At 44.9% G+C, this 19,935-nt stretch overlaps 1 protein-coding gene across 1 annotated transcript in view; it reads left to right on the top strand.

The window, feature by feature from the left end:
• LOC106605879 (rap guanine nucleotide exchange factor 5) overlaps positions 1-19,935 on the top strand; it is a 107,207-nt gene that overhangs the window by 36,605 nt on the left and 50,667 nt on the right. Inside the window, exon 4 of the mRNA XM_082959700.1 lies at positions 19,228-19,301. Coding sequence (XP_082815826.1) covers positions 19,228-19,301 — 74 coding nt within the window. The remainder of the gene's footprint in view (positions 1-19,227; positions 19,302-19,935) is intronic.

Here is a 19,935-nt window from a genome sequence, read left to right as displayed (position 1 = left end):
GGTCAGTGGATAGTAGTGTTTATTATGGATACTGCCGGTCCATCCTACAGCTCAGTGGATAGTAGTGTTTATTATGGATACTGCTGACCCATCCTACAGCTCAGTGGATAGTAGTGTTTATTATGGATACTGCTGGTCCATCCTACAGCTCAGTGGATAGTAGTGTTTATTATGGATACTGCTGGCCCATACTACAGCTCAGTGGGTATTAGTGTTTATTATGGATACTGCTGGCCCATCCTACAGCTCAGTGGATAGTAGTGTTTATTATGGATACTGCTGGCCCATCCTACAGGTCAGTGGGTATTAGTGTTTATTATGGATACTGCTGGTCCATCCTACAGCTCAGTGGATAGTAGTATGTATTATGGATACTGCTGACCCATCCTACAGCTCAGTGGGTATTAGTGTTTATTATGGATGCTGCTGGCCCATCCTTTATTATGGATACTGCTGGCCCATCCTACAGCTCAGTGGATAGTAGTGTTTATTATGGATACTGCTGGCCCATCCTACAGCTCAGTGGATAGTAGTGTTTATTATGGATACTGCTGGCCCGTCCTACAGCTCAGTGGATAGTGGTGTTTATTATGGATACTGCTGGCCCATCCTACAGCTCAGTGGATAGTAGTGTTTATTATGGATACTGCTGGCCCATCCTACAGCTCAGTGGATAGTAGTGTTTATTATGGATACTGCAGGCCCATCCTGCAGCTCAGTGGATAGTAGTGTTTATTATGGATACTGCTGGCCCATCCTACAGCTCAGCGGGTATTAGTGTTTATTATGGATACTGCTGGTCCATCCTACAGCTCAGTGGATAGTAGTGTTTATTATGGATACTGCTGGCCCATCCTACAGCTCAGTGGATAGTAGTGTTTATTATGGATACTGCCGGTCCATCCTACAGCTCAGTTGATAGTAGTGTTTATTATGGATACTGCTGGTCCATCCTACAGCTCAGTGGGTATAAGTGTTTATTATGGATACTGCTGGCCCATCCTACAGCTCAGTGGATAGTAGTGTTTATTATGGATACCGCAGGCCCATCGTACAGCTCAGTGGGTAGTAGTGTTTATTATGGATACTGATGGCCCATCCTACAGCTCAGTGGATAGTGGTGTTTATTATGGATACTGCTGGCCCATCCTACAGCTCAGTGGATAGTAGTGTTTATTATGGATACTGCTGACCCATCCTACAGCTCAGTGGATAGTAGTGTTTATTATGGATACTGCTGGTCCATCCTACAGCTCAGTGGGTAGTAGTGTTTATTATGGATACTGCTGGCCCATCCTACAGCTCAGTGGATAGTAGTGTTTATTATGGATACTGCTCAGACAGGTCAGGTCAGTGGATAGTAGTGTTTATTATGGATACTGCTCAGACGGGTCAGGTCAGTGGATAGTAGTGTTTATTATGGATACTGCTCAGACGGGTCAGGTCAGTGGATAGCAGTGTTTATTATTGATACTTCTCAGACGGGTCAGCTCAGTGGATAGTAGTTTATTATGGATACTGCTCAGACGGGTCAGGTCAGTGGATAGTAGTGTTTATTATGGATACTGCTCAGACGGGTCAGGTCAGTGGATAGCAGTGTTTATTATGGATACTGCTCAGACGGGTCAGGTCAGTGCATAGTAGTGTTTATTATGGATACTGCTCAGACGGGTCAGGTCAGTGGATAGTAGTGTTTATTATGGATACTGCTCAGACGGATCAGGTCAGTGGATAGTAGTGTTTATTATGGATACTGCTGGTCCATCCTACAGTTCAGTGCATAGTAGTGTTTATTATGGATACTGCTGACCCATCCTACAGCTCAGTGGGTATTAGTGTTTATTATGGATACTGCTGGCCCATCCTACAGCTCAGTGGGTATTAGTGTTTATTATGGATACTGCTGGCCCATCCTACAGCTCAGTGGGTATTAGTGTTAATTATGGATACTGCTGGTCCATCCTACAGCTCAGTGGATAGTAGTGTTTATTATGGATACTGCTCAGACGGGTCAGGTCAGTGGATAGTAGTGTTTATTATGGATACTGCTCAGACGGGTCAGGTCAGTGGATAGTAGTGTTTATTATGGATACTGCTCAGACGGGTCAGCTCAGTGGATAGTGGTGTTTATTATGGATACTGCTGGCCCATACTACAGCTCAGTGGATAGTAGTGTTTATTATGGATACTGCTGGCCAATCCTACAGCTCAGTGGATAGTAGTGTTTATTATGGATACTGCAGGCCCATCCTGCAGCTCAGTGGATAGTAGTGTTTATTAAGGATACTGCTGACCCATCCTACAGCTCAGTGGGTATTAGTGTTTATTATGGATACTGCTGGCCCATCCTACAGCTCAGTGGGTATTAGTGTTTATTATGGATACTGCTGGTCCATCCTACAGCTCAGTGGATAGTAGTGTTTATTATGGATACTGCTCAGACGGGTCAGGTCAGTGGATAGTAGTGTTTATTATGGATACTGCTCAGACGGGTCAGGTCAGTGGATAGTAGTGTTTATTATGGATACTGCTCAGACGGGTCAGGTCAGTGGATAGTAGTGTTTATTATGGATACTGCCGGTCCATCCTACAGCTCAGTGGATAGTAGTGTTTATTATGGATACTGCTGACCCATCCTACAGCTCAGTGGATAGTAGTGTTTATTATGGATACTGCTGGCCCATCCTACAGCTCAGTGGATAGTAGTGTTTATTATGGATACTGCTCAGACAGGTCAGGTCAGTGGATAGTAGTGTTTATTATGGATACTGCTCAGACGGGTCAGGTCAGTGGATTGTAGTGTTTATTATGGATACTGCTCAGACGGGTCAGGTCAGTGGATTGTAGTGTTTATTATGGATACTGCTCAGACGGTCAGGTCAGTGGATAGTGGTGTTTATTATGGATACTGCTGGCCCATCCTACAGCTCAGCGGGTATTAGTGTTTATTATGGATACTGCTGGTCCATCCTACAGCTCAGTGGATAGTAGTGTTAATTATGGATACTGCTGGCCCATCCTACAGCTCAGTGGATAGTAGTGTTTATTATGGATACTGCCGGTCCATCCTACAGCTCAGTGGATAGTAGTGTTTATTATGGATACTGCTGGTCCATCCTACAGCTCAGTGGGTATTAGTGTTTATTATGGATACTGCTGGCCCATCCTACAGCTCAGTGGATAGTAGTGTTTATTATGGATACCGCAGGCCCATCCTGCAGCTCAGTGGATAGTAGTGTTTATTATGGATACTGCTGACCCATCCTACAGCTCAGTGGATAGTAGTGTTTATTATGGATACTGCAGGCCCATCCTGCAGCTCAGTGGATAGTAGTGTTTATTATGGATACTGCTGACCCATCCTACAGCTCAGTGGATAGTAGTGTTTATTATGGATACTGCTGGCCCATCCTACAGCTCAGTGGATAGTAGTGTTTATTATGGATACTGCTCAGACAGGTCAGGTCAGTGGATAGTAGTGTTTATTATGGATACTGCTCAGACGGGTCAGGTCAGTGGATAGTAGTGTTTATTATGGATACTGCTCAGACGGGTCAGGTCAGTGGATTGTAGTGTTTATTATGGATACTGCTCAGACGGGTCATGTCAGTGGATTGTAGTGTTTATTATGGATACTGCTCAGACGGGTCAGGTCAGTGGATAGTAGTGTTTATTATGGATACTGCTCAGACGGGTCAGGTCAGTGGATAGTAGTGTTTATTATGGATACTGCCGGTCCATCCTACAGCTCAGTGGATAGTAGTGTTTATTATGGATACTGCTGACCCATCCTACAGCTCAGTGGATAGTAGTGTTTATTATGGATACTGCTGGTCCATCCTACAGCTCAGTGGATAGTAGTGTTTATTATGGATACTGCTGGCCCATACTACAGCTCAGTGGGTATTAGTGTTTATTATGGATACTGCTGGCCCATCCTACAGCTCAGTGGATAGTAGTGTTTATTATGGATACTGCTGGCCCATCCTACAGGTCAGTGGGTATTAGTGTTTATTATGGATACTGCTGGTCCATCCTACAGCTCAGTGGATAGTAGTATGTATTATGGATACTGCTGACCCATCCTACAGCTCAGTGGGTATTAGTGTTTATTATGGATGCTGCTGGCCCATCCTTTATTATGGATACTGCTGGCCCATCCTACAGCTCAGTGGATAGTAGTGTTTATTATGGATACTGCTGGCCCATCCTACAGCTCAGTGGATAGTAGTGTTTATTATGGATACTGCTGGCCCATCCTACAGCTCAGTGGATAGTGGTGTTTATTATGGATACTGCTGGCCCATCCTACAGCTCAGTGGATAGTAGTGTTTATTATGGATACTGCTGGCCCATCCTACAGCTCAGTGGATAGTAGTGTTTATTATGGATACTGCAGGCCCATCCTGCAGCTCAGTGGATAGTAGTGTTTATTATGGATACTGCTGGCCCATCCTACAGCTCAGCGGGTATTAGTGTTTATTATGGATACTGCTGGTCCATCCTACAGCTCAGTGGATAGTAGTGTTTATTATGGATACTGCTGGCCCATCCTACAGCTCAGTGGATAGTAGTGTTTATTATGGATACTGCCGGTCCATCCTACAGCTCAGTTGATAGTAGTGTTTATTATGGATACTGCTGGTCCATCCTACAGCTCAGTGGGTATAAGTGTTTATTATGGATACTGCTGGCCCATCCTACAGCTCAGTGGATAGTAGTGTTTATTATGGATACCGCAGGCCCATCGTACAGCTCAGTGGGTAGTAGTGTTTATTATGGATACTGATGGCCCATCCTACAGCTCAGTGGATAGTGGTGTTTATTATGGATACTGCTGGCCCATCCTACAGCTCAGTGGATAGTAGTGTTTATTATGGATACTGCTGACCCATCCTACAGCTCAGTGGATAGTAGTGTTTATTATGGATACTGCTGGTCCATCCTACAGCTCAGTGGGTAGTAGTGTTTATTATGGATACTGCTGGCCCATCCTACAGCTCAGTGGATAGTAGTGTTTATTATGGATACTGCTCAGACAGGTCAGGTCAGTGGATAGTAGTGTTTATTATGGATACTGCTCAGACGGGTCAGGTCAGTGGATAGTAGTGTTTATTATGGATACTGCTCAGACGGGTCAGGTCAGTGGATTGTAGTGTTTATTATGGATACTGCTCAGACGGGTCAGGTCAGTGGATAGTAGTGTTTATTATGGATACTGCTCAGACGGGTCAGGTCAGTGGATAGTAGTGTTTATTATGGATACTGCCGGTCCATCCTACAGCTCAGTGGATAGTAGTGTTTATTATGGATACTGCTGACCCATTCTACAGCTCAGTGGATAGTAGTGTTTATTATGGATACTGCTGGTCCATCCTACAGCTCAGTGGATAGTAGTGTTTATTATGGATACTGCTGGCCCATCCTACAGCTCAGTGGGTATTAGTGTTTATTATGGATACTGCTGGCCCATCCTACAGCTCAGTGGATAGTAGTGTTTATTATGGATACTGCTGGCCCATCCTACAGCTCAGTGGATAGTAGTGTTTATTATGGATACTGCTGGCCCATCCTACAGGTCAGTGGGTATTAGTGTTTATTATGGATACTGCTGGTCCATCCTACAGCTCAGTGGATAGTAGTATGTATTATGGATACTGCTGACCCATCCTACAGCTCAGTGGGTATTAGTGTTTATTATGGATGCTGCTGGCCCATCCTTTATTATGGATACTGCTGGCCCATCCTACAGCTCAGTGGATACTAGTGTTTATTATGGATACTGCTGGCCCATCCTACAGCTCAGTGGATAGTAGTGTTTATTATGGATACTGCTGGCCCATCCTACAGCTCAGTGGATAGTAGTGTTTATTATGGATACTGCAGGCCCATCCTGCAGCTCAGTGGATAGTAGTGTTTATTATGGATACTGCTGGCCCATCCTACAGCTCAGCGGGTATTAGTGTTTATTATGGATACTGCTGGTCCATCCTACAGCTCAGTGGATAGTAGTGTTTATTATGGATACTGCTGGCCCATCCTACAGCTCAGTGGATAGTAGTGTTTATTATGGATACTGCTGGTCCATCCTACAGCTCAGTGGGTATTAGTGTTTATTATGGATACTGCTGGCCCATCCTACAGCTCAGTGGATAGTAGTGTTTATTATGGATACTGCAGGCCCATCCTACAGCTCAGTGGGTAGTAGTGTTTATTATAGATACTGCTGGCCCATCCTACAGCTCAGTGGATAGTGGTGTTTATTATGGATACTGCTGGCCCATCCTACAGCTCAGTGGATAGTATTGTTTATTATGGATACTGCAGGCCCATCCTGCAGCTCAGTGGATAGTAGTGTTTATTATGGATACTGCTGGCCCATCCTACAGCTCAGCGGGTATTAGTGTTTATTATGGATACTGCTGGTCCATCCTACAGCTCAGTGGATAGTACTGTTTATTATGGATACTGCTGGCCCATCCTACAGCTCAGTGGGTATTAGTGTTTATTATGGATACTGCTGGCCCATCCTACAGCTCAGTGGGTATTAGTGTTTATTATGGATACTGCTGGTCCATCCTACAGCTCAGTGGATAGTAGTGTTTGTTATGGATACTGCTGGCCCATCCTACAGCTCAGTGGGTATTAGTGTTTATTATGGATACAGCTGGCCCATCCTACAGCTCAGTGGGTATTAGTGTTTATTATGGATACTGCTGGTCCATCCTACAGCTCAGTGGATAGTAGTGTTTATTATGGATACTGCTGGCCCATCCTACATCTCAGTGGATAGTAGTGTTTATTATGGATACTGCAGGCCCATCCTACAGCTCAGTGGGTAGTAGTGATTATTATGGATACTGCTGGCCCATCCTACAGCTCTGTGGGTATTAGTGTTTATTATGGATAGTGCTGGCCCATCCTACAGCTCAGGGGATAGTAGTGTTTATTATGGATACTGCTCAGACAGGTCAGGTCAGTGGATAGTAGTGTTTATTATGGATACTGCTCAGACGGGTCAGGTCAGTGGATAGTAGTGTTTATTATGGATACTGCTCAGACGGGTCAGGTCAGTGGATAGTAGTGTTTATTATGGATACTGCTCAGACGGGTCAGCTCAGTGGATAGTAGTGTTTATTATGGATATTGCTCAGACGGGTCGAGGTCAGTGGATAGTAGTGTTTATTATGGATACTGCAAAGACGGGTCAGCATAGTGGATAGTAGTGTTTATTATGGATACTGCTCAGACGGGTCAGGTCAGTGGATAGTAGTGTTTATTATGGATACTGCTCAGACGGGTCAGGTCAGTGGATAGTAGTGTTTATTATGGATACTGCTGGTCCATCCTACAGCTCAGTGGATAGTAGTGTTTATTATGGATACTGCTGACCCATCCTACAGCTCAGTGGGTATTAGTGTTTATTATGGATACTGCTGGTCCATCCTACAGCTCAGTGGATAGTAGTGTTTATTATGGATACTGCTGGCCCATCCTACAGCTCAGTGGATAGTAGTGTTTATTATGGATACTGCTGGTCCATCCTACAGCTCAGTGGTTATTAGTGTTTGTTATGGATACTGCAGGCCCATCCTACAGCTCAGTGGGTAGTAGTGTTTATTACTGATACTGCTGGCCCATCCTACAGCTCAGTGGGTATTAGTGTTTATTATGGATACTGCTGGCCCATCCTACAGCTCTGTGGGTATTAGTGTTTATTATGGATAGTGCTGGCCCATCCTACAGCTCAGGGGATAGTAGTGTTTATTATGGATACTGCTCAGACGGGTCAGCTCAGTGGATAGTAGTGTTTTTTATGGATACTGCTCAGACGGGTCAGCTCAGTGGATAGTAGTGTTTATTATGGATACTGCTCAGATGGGTCAGCTCAGTGGATAGTAGAGTTTATTATGGATACTGCTCAGACGGGTCAGCTCAGTGGATAGTAGTGTTTATTATGGATACTGCTCAGACGGGTCAGGTCAGTGGATAGTAGTGTTTATTATGGATACTGCTCAGACGGGTCAGGTCAGTGGATAGCAGTGTTTATTATGGATACTGCTCAGACGGGTCAGCTCAGTGGATAGTAGTGTTTATTATGGATACTGCTCAGACGGGTCAGGTCAGTGGATAGTAGTGTTTATTATGGATACTGCTCAGACGGGTCAGGTCAGTGGATAGCAGTGTTTATTATGAATACTGCTCAGACGGGTCAGGTCAGTGGATAGTAGTGTTTATTATGGATACTGCTCAGACGGGTCAGGTCAGTGGATAGTAGTGTTTATTATGGATACTGCTCAGACGGGTCAGGTCAGTGGATAGTAGTGTTTATTATGGATACTGCTGGTCCATCCTACAGCTCAGTGGATAGTAGTGTTTATTATGGATACTGCTGACCCATCCTACAGCTCAGTGGGTATTAGTGTTTATTATGGATACTGCTGGTCCATCCTACAGCTCAGTGGATAGTAGTGTTTATTATGGATACTGCTGGCCCATCCTACAGCTCAGTGGATAGTAGTGTTTATTATGGATACTGCTGGTCCATCCTACAGCTCAGTGGTTATTAGTGTTTGTTATGGATACTGCAGGCCCATCCTACAGCTCAGTGGGTAGTAGTGTTTATTACTGATACTGCTGGCCCATCCTACAGCTCAGTGGGTATTAGTGTTTATTATGGATACTGCTGGTCCATCCTACAGCTCAGTGGATAGTAGTGTTTATTATGGATACTGCTGGTCCATCCTACAGCTCAGTGGATAGTAGTGTTTATTATGGATACTGCTGGTCCATCCTACAGCTCAGTGGGTATTAGTGTTTATTATGGATACTGCTGGCCCATCCTACAGCTCAGTGGGTATTAGTGTTTATTATGGATACTGCTGGTCCATCCTACAGCTCAGTGGATAGTAGTGTTTATTATGGATACTGCTGGCCCATCCTACACCTCAGTGGATAGTAGTGTTTATTATGGATACTGCTGGTCCATCCTACAGCTCAGTGGGTAGTAGTGTTTATTATGGATACTGCTGGTCCATCCTACAGCTCAGTGGATAGTAGTGTTTATTATGGATACTGCTGGTCCATCCTACAGCTCAGTGGATAGTAGTGTTTATTATGGATACTGCTGGCCCATCCTACAGCTCAGTGGGTATTAGTGTTTATTATGGATATTGCTGGCCCATCCTACAGCTCAGTGGGTATTAGTGTTTATTATGGATACTGCTGGTCCATCCTACAGCTCAGTGGATAGTAGTGTTTATTATGGATACTGCTGGCTCATCCTACAGCTCAGTGGATAGTAGTGTTTATTATGAATACTGCAGGCCCATCCTACAGCTCAGTGGGTAGTAGTGTTTATTATGGATACTGCTGGCCCATCCTACAGCTCAGTGGGTATTAGTGTTTATTATGGATACTGCTGGCCCATCCTACAGCTCAGTGGATAGTTGTGTTTATTATGGATACTGCTGGTCCATCCTACAGCTCAGTGGGTATTAGTGTTTATTATGGATACTGCTGGCCCATCCTACAGCTCAGTGGATAGTAGTGTTTATTATGGATACTGCTGGTCCATCCTACAGCTCAGTGGATAGTAGTGTTTATTATGGATACTGCTGGCTCATCCTACAGCTCAGTGGGTATTAGTGTTTATTATGGATACTGCTGGTCCATCCTACAGCTCAGTGGGTATTAGTGTTTATTATGGATACTGCTGGTCCATCCTACAGCTCAGTGGATAGTAGTGTTTATTATGGATACTGCTGGCCCATCCTAAACCTCAGTGGATAGTAGTGTTTATTATGGATACTGCTGGTCCATCATACAGCTCAGTGGGTAGTAGTGTTTATTATGGATACTGCTGGTCCATCCTACAGCTCAGTGGATAGTAGTGTTTATTATGGATACTGCTGGTCCATCCTACAGCTCAGTGGATAGTAGTGTTTATGATGGATACTGCTGGTCCATCTTACAGCTCAGTGGATAGTAGTGTTTATTATGGATACTGCTGGTCCATCCTACAGCTCAGTGGATAGTAGTGTTTATTATGGATACTGCTGGTCCATCCTACAGCTCAGTGGATAGTAGTGTTTTTTTATGGATACTGCTCAGACGGGTCAGCTCAGTGGATAGTAGTGTTTATTATGGATACTGCTCAGACGGGTCAGCTCAGTGGATAGTAGTGTTTATTATGGCTACTGCTCAGACGGGTCAGGTCAGTGGATAGTAGTGTTTATTATGGATACTGCTCAGACGGGTCAGTTCAGTGGATAGTAGAGTTTATTATGGATACTGCTCAGACGGGTCAGCTCAGTGGATAGTAGTGTTTATTATGGATCCTGCTCAGACGGGTCAGGTCAGTGGATAGTAGTGTTTATTATGGATACTGCTCAGACGGGTCAGGTCAGTGGATAGCAGTGTTTATTATGGATACTGCTCAGACGGGTCAGCTCAGTGGATAGTAGTGTTTATTATGGATACTGCTCAGACGGGTCAGGTCAGTGGATAGTAGTGTTTATTATGGATACTGCTCAGACGGGTCAGGTCAGTGGATAGCAGTGTTTATTATGAATACTGCTCAGACGGGTCAGGTCAGTGGATAGTAGTGTTTATTATGGATACTGCTCAGACGGGTCAGGTCAGTGGATAGTAGTGTTTATTATCGATACTGCTCAGACGGGTCAGGTCAGTGGATAGTAGTGTTTATTATGGATACTGCTGGTCCATCCTACAGCTCAGTGGATAGTAGTGTTTATTATGGATACTGCTGACCCATCCTACAGCTCAGTGGGTATTAGTGTTTATTATGGATACTGCTGGTCCATCCTACAGCTCAGTGGATAGTATTGTTTATTATGGATACTGCTGGCCCATCCTACAGCTCAGTGGATAGTAGTGTTTATTATGGATACTGCTGGTCCATCCTACAGCTCAGTGGTTATTAATCAAAATCAAATCAAATCAAATTTATTTTTATATAGCCCTTCGTACATCAGCTGATATTCTCAAAGTGCTGTACAGAAACCCAGCCTAAAACCCCAAACAGCAAGCAAAGCATGTGAAAGAAGCACGGTGGCTAGGAAAAACTCCCTAGGAAAAACTCCCTAGAAAGGCCAAAAACCTAGGAAGAAACCTAGAGAGGAACCAGGCTATGAGGGGTGGCCAGTCCTCTTCTGGCTGTGCAGGGTGGATATTATAACAGAACATGGTCAAAATGTTAAAATGTTAAAATGTTCATAAATGACCAGCATGGTCAAATAATAATAATCATAGTAGTTGTCGAGGGTGCAACAAGCACGTCCGGTGAACAGGTCAGGGTTCCATAGCCGCAGGCAGAACAGTTGAAACTGGAGCAGCAGCACGGCCAGGTGGACTGGGGACAGCAAGGAGTCATCATACCAGGTAGTCCTGAGGCATGGTCCTAGGGCTCAGGTCCTCCGAGAGAAAGACAGAAAGAGAGAAAGAGAGAATTAGAGAGAGCATATTTAAATACACACAGGACACCGGATAAGACAAGAGAAATACTCCAGATGTAACAGACTGACCCTAGCCCCCCGACACATAAACTACTGCAGCATAAATACTGGAGGCTGAGACAGGAGGGATCAGAAGACACTGTGGTGTTTGTTATGGATACTGCAGGCCCATCCTACAGCTCAGTGGGTAGTAGTGTTTATTACTGATACTGCTGGCCCATCCTACAGCTCAGTGGGTATTAGTGTTTATTATGGATACTGCTGGTCCATCCTACAGCTCAGTGGATAGTAGTGTTTATTATGGATACTGCTGGTCCATCCTACAGCTCAGTGGATAGTAGTGTTTATTATGGATACTGCTGGCCCATCCTACACCTCAGTGGATAGTAGTGTTTATTATGGATACTGCTGGTCCATCCTACAGCTCAGTGGGTAGTAGTGTTTATTATGGATACTGCTGGTCCATCCTACAGCTCAGTGGATAGTAGTGTTTATTATGGATACTGCTGGTCCATCCTACAGCTCAGTGGATAGTAGTGTTTATGATGGATACTGCTGGTCCATCCTACAGCTCAGTGGATAGTCGTGTTTATTATGGATACTGCTGGTCCATCCTACAGCTCAGTGGATAGTCGTGTTTATTATGGATACTGCTTTCCCATCCTACAGCTCAGTGGATAGTAGTGTTTATTATGGATACTGCTGGTCCATCCTACAGCTCAGTGGATAGTAGTGTTTATTATGGATACTGCTCAGACGGGTCAGGTCAGTGTATAGTAGTGTTTATTATGGATACTGCTCAGACGGGTCAGGTCAGTGGATAGTAGTGTTTATTATGGATACTGCTCAGACGGGTCAGCTCAGTGGATAGTAGTGTTCATTATGGATACTGCTCAGACGGGTCAGGTCAGTGGATAGTAGTGTTTATTATGGATACTTCTCAGACGAGTCAGGTCAGGGTTATCTGGAAAGAACAGGCACAAGAGATTTAATTTAATGTCATTTTATTCACAACTGTACAAGAAGTGTGTGTGTGTGTGTGTGTGTGTGTGTGTGTGTGTGTGTGTGTGTGTGTGTGTGTGTGTGTGTGTGTGTGTGTGTGTGTGTGTGTGTGTGTGTGTGTGTGTGTGTGTGTGTGTGTGTGTGTGTGTGTGTGTGTGTTCTTGCACATCATACAAGATGTGTGTCTGGGTCTTGGGAGTTGTCTGCTGTAGTAGCCAGTACCAGTATGCAGTGTTTTAGTGTGTGTGTTGAATGTAGCTCTGTGGGCATGTTTCTCCTCATAAAGAGCTGAGTGACTGATGTGTCTACAGCTGTATGCTGTGCTGTGGATTAACATAATGACGTGAGGGTGGGAGTAGTGTTCTGTGGAGCTGAACGCAGCACACAAAGCCCTGGGAAGTAAGTGTGAAATTAAAGGGGAGAATGTACAATACTGGGCTGTGAGGCACACTTACACAGAGCTGAGGAGGGAATACATTCTGACTAATAGGATTTGAACAGCTTGTCTTTACTCTGTGGCCTGGCGGCATGGCACCCTTTCTGGAAACACACACACATGCTCACAGGCATGCACAGACACACATACACTCACAGGCATGCACAGACACACACGCACTCACAGGCATGCACAGACATACACACACTGACATGCATCCACAGACACACACGCACTCACAGGCATGCACAGACACACACAGACACACACACACACTGACATGCATGCACAGACACACACACACTCACAGGCATGCACAGACAAACTCACACACGCTCACAAGCATATGCACCGACACACACACACTCACAGGCATGCACAAACACACACACACACTCACAGGCACAGGCACTCTCCTTCCTCTCAATGACTTGCATAACTTGGACGATCAGTTCTGGCCCTGCACGACACAGAATGTCAACCCACCCCAAGCTTTTGGACTTCCAAATGTCTTCTTCTCCTGTTTCCTACGTAATAATAGTTTCCGGGACGCTCAAGACATAAATATGCAGTTACAAACAACAAACCTCTTAATGCCACTGACAAACACAGCAAATAATCACAGACTAGTTCTCTGATGAGATCCCTTGAAATTCCTCTCAAATGGAACGGTTTATTTTCACAATGGTGCACTTTCACCAAAGAAACACACTACAAATTATTTTAAAAAAACTAAAATGAATAGATTTTCCAGCTGAGTTGGTATATTCACATTGACAAATCTGTTGATTAGATCATCCTCACCTGAACCCACGTTCAGAGACGTTGTTAAGAATGAAATCAAAGCCAATATCTAGGAATGACATGTCCTGTAACCTTGAGATGTCTGCACACAAGGACGCAGCGACGTCAATGATGCTTGAAAACACATAAAAGGAATGGGTTAAGGCTAGGCAAACATCAGATTGCCACAACAAATCTAATTTGATTTAGAGCATCGACTGCACCGGCGGTTAGAGAGTCAAGCAGCAGCTTGACAACCTATTGCCTTATCTTCCCTGGTACTTCCTGTAGCAGACAGAACAGTCCAGTAACGTCAGGCTACAGGGGAAGGAGAAAGTCATTGGACACAGCTTAAGTATCCAGGGAGCAAATGAAAATGGAACAATCATTGGAAAGCGTGTGAGTCATTACCTGAGTAACTTAGAATAATGATGAGTCGACTAGGTCAGGACCAGTAGAAAGATCAACTCACACACATTCAGATCCCCTCTCAATCTCTCTCTCTCTCTGTCAACCTGTGTTAAATTCCCGTGTTCATTAATTAACATTCTCATTTCCAAAGTCTATAAGCTGTGTCCCAAATAGGACCCAATTCCCTAGATGGGCCCTGGTCAAAAGTGGAACACAAGGGAATAAGTTGCCAATCGGGACGGGCTCTATATGTGTTCCAGAGTCATTTTCACATTGCACGAGGATCTTTCACTGATTATTAGGAGTCATTACTTTCACTGGTTGAGACCTGTCACCCTTATCTAATTAAAATCCTTTTTCCTTAATGATTTTTTTAAGCTAATGTGCTTTTGCATATTGCTATCACAACACTTAGACATTGTGTAGGGGATAAATATTCATAAATTCTCTGCATGTGGGATGCTTTTCTTAATGATGGTATTAATATTTTCATATGTAACTTTTTTCCCCACAATGCATTGGGGTTGCCAGATTGGTTCTTATTTTGTGTCCGTCCACAGGTTTGCTAATACGTTTTACACATTGCTCAATGAAGAAATTAATTTCAATAGACATTACTTTCAATACTTTCAATAGTGTAGTGGTTGAAAAACTCCATGGTGTTCTTCCAGGTCAGTACTAAATGAGCTGGACACAGTATGAACATAGAGAGGCTGTAGGTGGAGCAGAGAGCTGGACACAGTGGGAACATAGAGAGGCTGTAGGTGGAAGGAGAGCTGGACACAGTGGGAACACAGAGAGGCTGTAGGTGGGAGGAGAGCTGGACACAGTGGGAACATAGAGAGGCTGTAGGTGGGAGGAGAGCTGGACACAGTGGGAACATAGAGAGGCTGTAGGTGGAGCAGAGAGCTGGACACAGTGGGAACATAGAGAGGCTGTAGGTGGAAGGAGAGCTGGACACAGTGGGAACACAGAGAGGCTGTAGGTGGAAGGAGAGCTGGACACAGTGGGAACATAGAGAGGCTGTAGGTGGAAGGAGAGCTGGATACAGTGTGAACACAGAGAGGCTGTAGGTGGAGCAGAGAGCTGGACACTGTGGGAACACAGAGAGGCTGTAGGTGGAGCAGAGAGCTGGACACAGTATGAACATAGAGAGGCTGTAGGTGGAGCAGAGAGCTGGACACAGTGGGAACATAGAGAGGCTGTAGGTGGGAGGAGAGCTGGACACAGTGGGAACATAGAGAGGCTGTAGGTGGAAGGAGAGCTGGACACAGTGTGAACATAGAGAGGCTGTAGGTGGGAGGAGAGCTGGACACAGTATGAACATAGAGAGGCTGTAGGTGGAGCAGAGAGCTGGACACAGTGGGAACATAGAGAGGCTGTAGGTGGAAGGAGAGCTGGACACAGTGGGAACATAGAGAGGCTGTAGGTGGAGCAGAGAGCTGGACACAGTGGGAACACAGAGAGGCTGAAGTTTGAAGGAGAGCTGGACACAGTGGGAACATAGAGAGGCTGTAGGTGGAGCAGAGAGCTGGACACAGTGTGAACACAGAGAGGCTGTAGGTGGAAGGAGAGCTGGACACAGTGGGAACATAGAGAGGCTGTAGGTGGAAGGAGAGCTGGACACAGTGGGAACACAGAGAGGCTGTAGGTGGAGCAGAGAGCTGGACACAGTGGGAACATAGAGAGGCTGTAGGTGGAGCAGAGAGCTGGACACAGTGGGAACATAGAGAGGCTGTAGGTGGGAGGAGAGCTGGACACTGTGGGAACATAGAGAGGCTGTAGGTGGAGCAGAGAGCTGGACACAGTGGGAACATAGAGAGGCTGTAGGTGGGAGGAGAGCTGGACACAGTGGGAACATAGAGAGGCTGTAGGTGGAAGGAGAGCTGGACACAGTGGGAACATAGAGAGGCTGTAGGTGGAAGGAGAGCTGGACACAGTGGGAACATAGAGAGGATGTAGGTGGAAGGAGAGCTGGACACAGTGGGAACATAGAGAGGCTGTAGGTGGAGCAGAGAGCTGGACACAGTGTGAACATAGAGAGGCTGTAGGTGGGAGGAGAGCTGGACACAGTGGGAACATAGAGAGGCTGTAGGTGGAAGGAGAGCTGGACACAGTGTGAACATAGAGAGGCTGTAGGTGGAGCAGAGAGCTGGACACAGTGGGAACACAGAGAGGCTGTAGGTGGAAGGAGAGCTGGACACAGTGTGAACATAGAGAGGCTGTAGGTGGAGCAGAGAGCTGGACACAGTGGGAACATAGAGAGGCTGTAGGTGGGAGGAGAGCTGGACACAGTGTGAACATAGAGAGGCTGTAGGTGGAGCAGAGAGCTGGATACAGTGTGAACATAGAGAGGCTGTAGGTGGAAGGAGAGCTGGACACAGTGTGAACACAAAGGCTGTAGGTGGAAGGAGAGCTGGACACAGTGGGAACATAGAGAGGCTGTAGGTGGAAGGAGAGCTGGACACAGTGTGAACATAGAGAGGCTGTAGGTGGAAGGAGAGCTGGACACAGTGTGAACACAAAGGCTGTAGGTGGAAGGAGAGCTGGACACAGTGGGAACATAGAGAGGCTGTAGGTGGAAGGAGAGCTGGACACAGTGGGAACATAGAGAGGCTGTAGGTGGAGCAGAGAGCTGGATGGCGTTGGAGCCAACCGTAACAGGCGGTGGGAGGAGTTTAGATTCATATGGGAAAAGATCAACGTTACAAAAGAGGTCAGAGGGTGGAATTCACTTTTCAGAGAACAGAAATAAATAAATAAATATATATATATATATATATATATATATATATATATATTTATTTATGAGCACATTTTTGGATGGTCTGCATCTTTGAAGAAACCTACTGATACTTGAAGGTAGCTTTAATGATCATACAAGCTTTAAATTTAAAATGTTTAATAAATGTATTCAATTCATTCAATTCTATCCAATTACATTGGATTTGAATAAGTTTTAGCAGTGGTGTAAACTACACTGCTCAAAAAAATAAAGGGAACACTAAAATAACACATCCTAGATCTGAATGAATGAAATAATCTTATTAAATACTTTTTTCTTTACATAGTTGAATGTGCTGACAACAAAATCACACAAAAATAATCAATGGAAATCCAATTTATCAACACATGGTGGTCTGGATTTGGAGTCACACTCAAAATTAAAGTGGAAAACCACACTACAGGCTGATCCAACTTTGATGTAATGTCCTTAAAACAAGTCAAAATGAGGCTCAGTAGTGTGTGTGGCCTCCACGTGCCTGTATGGCCTCCCTACAACGCCTGGGCATGCTCCTGATGAGGTGGCGGATGATCTCCTGAGGGATCTCCTCCCAGACCTGGACTAAAGCATCCGCCAACTCCTGGACAGTCTGTGGTCCAACGTGGCGTTGGTGGATGGAGCGAGACATGATGTCCCAGATGTGCTCAATTGGATTCAGGTCTGGGGAACGGGCGGGCCAGTCCATAGCATCAATGCCTTCCTCTTGCAGGAACTGCTGACACACTCCAGCCACATGAGGTCTAGCATTGTCTTGCATTAGGAGGGACCCAGGGCCAACCACACCAGCATATGGTCTCACAAGGGGTCTGAGGATCTCATCTCGGTACCTAATGGCAGTCAGGCTACCTCTGGCGAGCACATGGAGGGCTGTGCGGCCCCCCAAAGAAATGCCACCCCACACCATGACTGACCCACCGCCAAACCGGTCATGCTGGAGGATGTTGCAGGCAGCAGAACGTTCTCCACGGCGTCTCCAGACTGTCACGTCTGTCACATGTGCTCAGTGTGAACCTGCTTTCATCTGTGAAGAGCACAGGGCGCCAGTGGCGAATTTGCCAATCTTGGTGTTCTCTGGCAAATGCCAAACGTCCTGCACGGTGTTGGGCTGTAAGCACAACCCCCACCTGTGGACGTCGGGCCCTCATACCACCCTCAAGGAGTCTGTTTCTGACCGTTTGAGCAGACACATGCACATTTGTGGCCTGCTGGAGGTCGTTTTGCAGAGCTCTGGCAGTGCTCCTCCTGCTCCTCCTTGCACAAAGGCGGAGGTAGCGGTCCTGCTGCTGGGTTGTTGGCCTCCTCCACGTCTCCTGATGTACTGGCCTGTCTCCTGGTAGCGCCTCCTGCTCTGGACACTACGCTGACAGACACAGCAAACCTTCTTGCCACAGCTCGCATTGATGTGCCATCCTGGATGAGCTGCACTACCTGAGCCACTTGTGTGGGTTGTAGACTCCGTCTAATGCTACCACTAGAGTGAAAGCACCGCCAGCATTCAAAAGTGACCAAAACATCAGCCAGGAAGCATAGGAACTGAGAAGTGGTCTGTGGTTACCACCTGCAGAACCACTCCTTTATTGGGGGTGTCTTGCTAATTGCCTATAATTTCCACCTGTTGTCTATTCCATTTGCACAACAGCATGTGAAATGTATTGTCAATCAGTGTTGCTTCCTAAGTGGACAGTTTGATTTCACAGAAGTGTGATTGACTTGGAGTTACATTGTGTTGTTTAAGTGTTCCCTTTATTTTTTGAGCAGTATACTTAAGTAAAAATACTTTAAAGTACTTCTTTAGTTGTTTTTTTGAGTATGTGTAATTTACTATTTATATTTTTTTTTACTTTTACATTCCTAAAGAAAATAATATAATTTTTACTCCATACATTTAGCCTGACACCCAAAAATTGTCCAATTCACACACTTATCAAGAGAATATCCCTGGTCATCCCTATTGCCTCTGATCTGGTGGACTCACTAAACACAAATGCTTCGTTTGTAAATTATATCTGAGTGTTGTAGTGTACCCCTGGCTATTTGTTCTGTCTGGTTTGCTTAATATAAGGAATTTGAAATTATTTATACTTTTACTTTTGATACTTAAGTACATTTTAGCAATTCCATTTACTTTTGACTCTTAAGTATATTTAATACCAAATACTTTTAGCCTTTTACACAAGTAGTATTTTACTGGGTGACTTCACTTTTACTTGAGTCATTTCTATGAAGGTGTCTTTACTTTTACTTAAGTATTACTATTGAGTACTTTTTCCACTACTGAGTTTTAGCCAATTCTATTGGATGCTGTTGTAAATTATGTGTTTCCTGTTTTACAGAGCCCCTCCTGGATGACTTCCTGTTGACATACCTGGTGTTCATGTCAACCAGTGATCTGTGTCAAGCTCTTCTGGTACAATATCCTTCTACTTCAGGCTGTGGTGGTCACCTCTAGAATATAGTACACCACCCTTATCACTAGACTAGAGTATACAACCCTTACCTCTAGACTAAAGTACACAACCCTTACCTCTAGACTACAGTATACAACCCTTACCTCTAGACTACAGTATACCACCCTTACCTCTAGACTACAGTACACAACTCTTACCTCTAGACTACAGTATACCACCCTTACCTCTAGACTACAGTATACCACCCTTACCTCTAGACTACAGTATACCACCCTTACCTCTAGACTACAGTACACCACCCTTACCTCTAGACTACAGTACACAACCCTTACCTCTAGACTATAGTACCTTTTCTCTAGACTACAATACACAACCCTTACCTCTAGACTACAGTACACAACTCTTACCTCTAGACTACAGTACACAACCCTTATCGCTAGACTACAGTATATCACCCTTACCTCTAGACTACAGTACACAACCCTTACCTCTAGACTACAGTACCTTGCCTCTAGACTACAGTACCTTACCTCTATACTACAGTACCTTACCTCTAGACTACAGTACCTTATCTCTAGACTACAGTACCTTACATCTAGACTACAGTACCTTACCTCTAGACTACAGTACCTT

The sequence above is a fragment of the Salmo salar genome, chromosome 02, assembly GCF_965601325.2.
Source record: "Salmo salar chromosome 02, fSalSal1, whole genome shotgun sequence".
Classification (NCBI taxonomy): Eukaryota; Metazoa; Chordata; class Actinopteri; order Salmoniformes; family Salmonidae; genus Salmo; species Salmo salar.
Note: the sequence above shows the minus strand (reverse complement) of the source record. Positions and strands in the feature narration are given on the sequence as shown.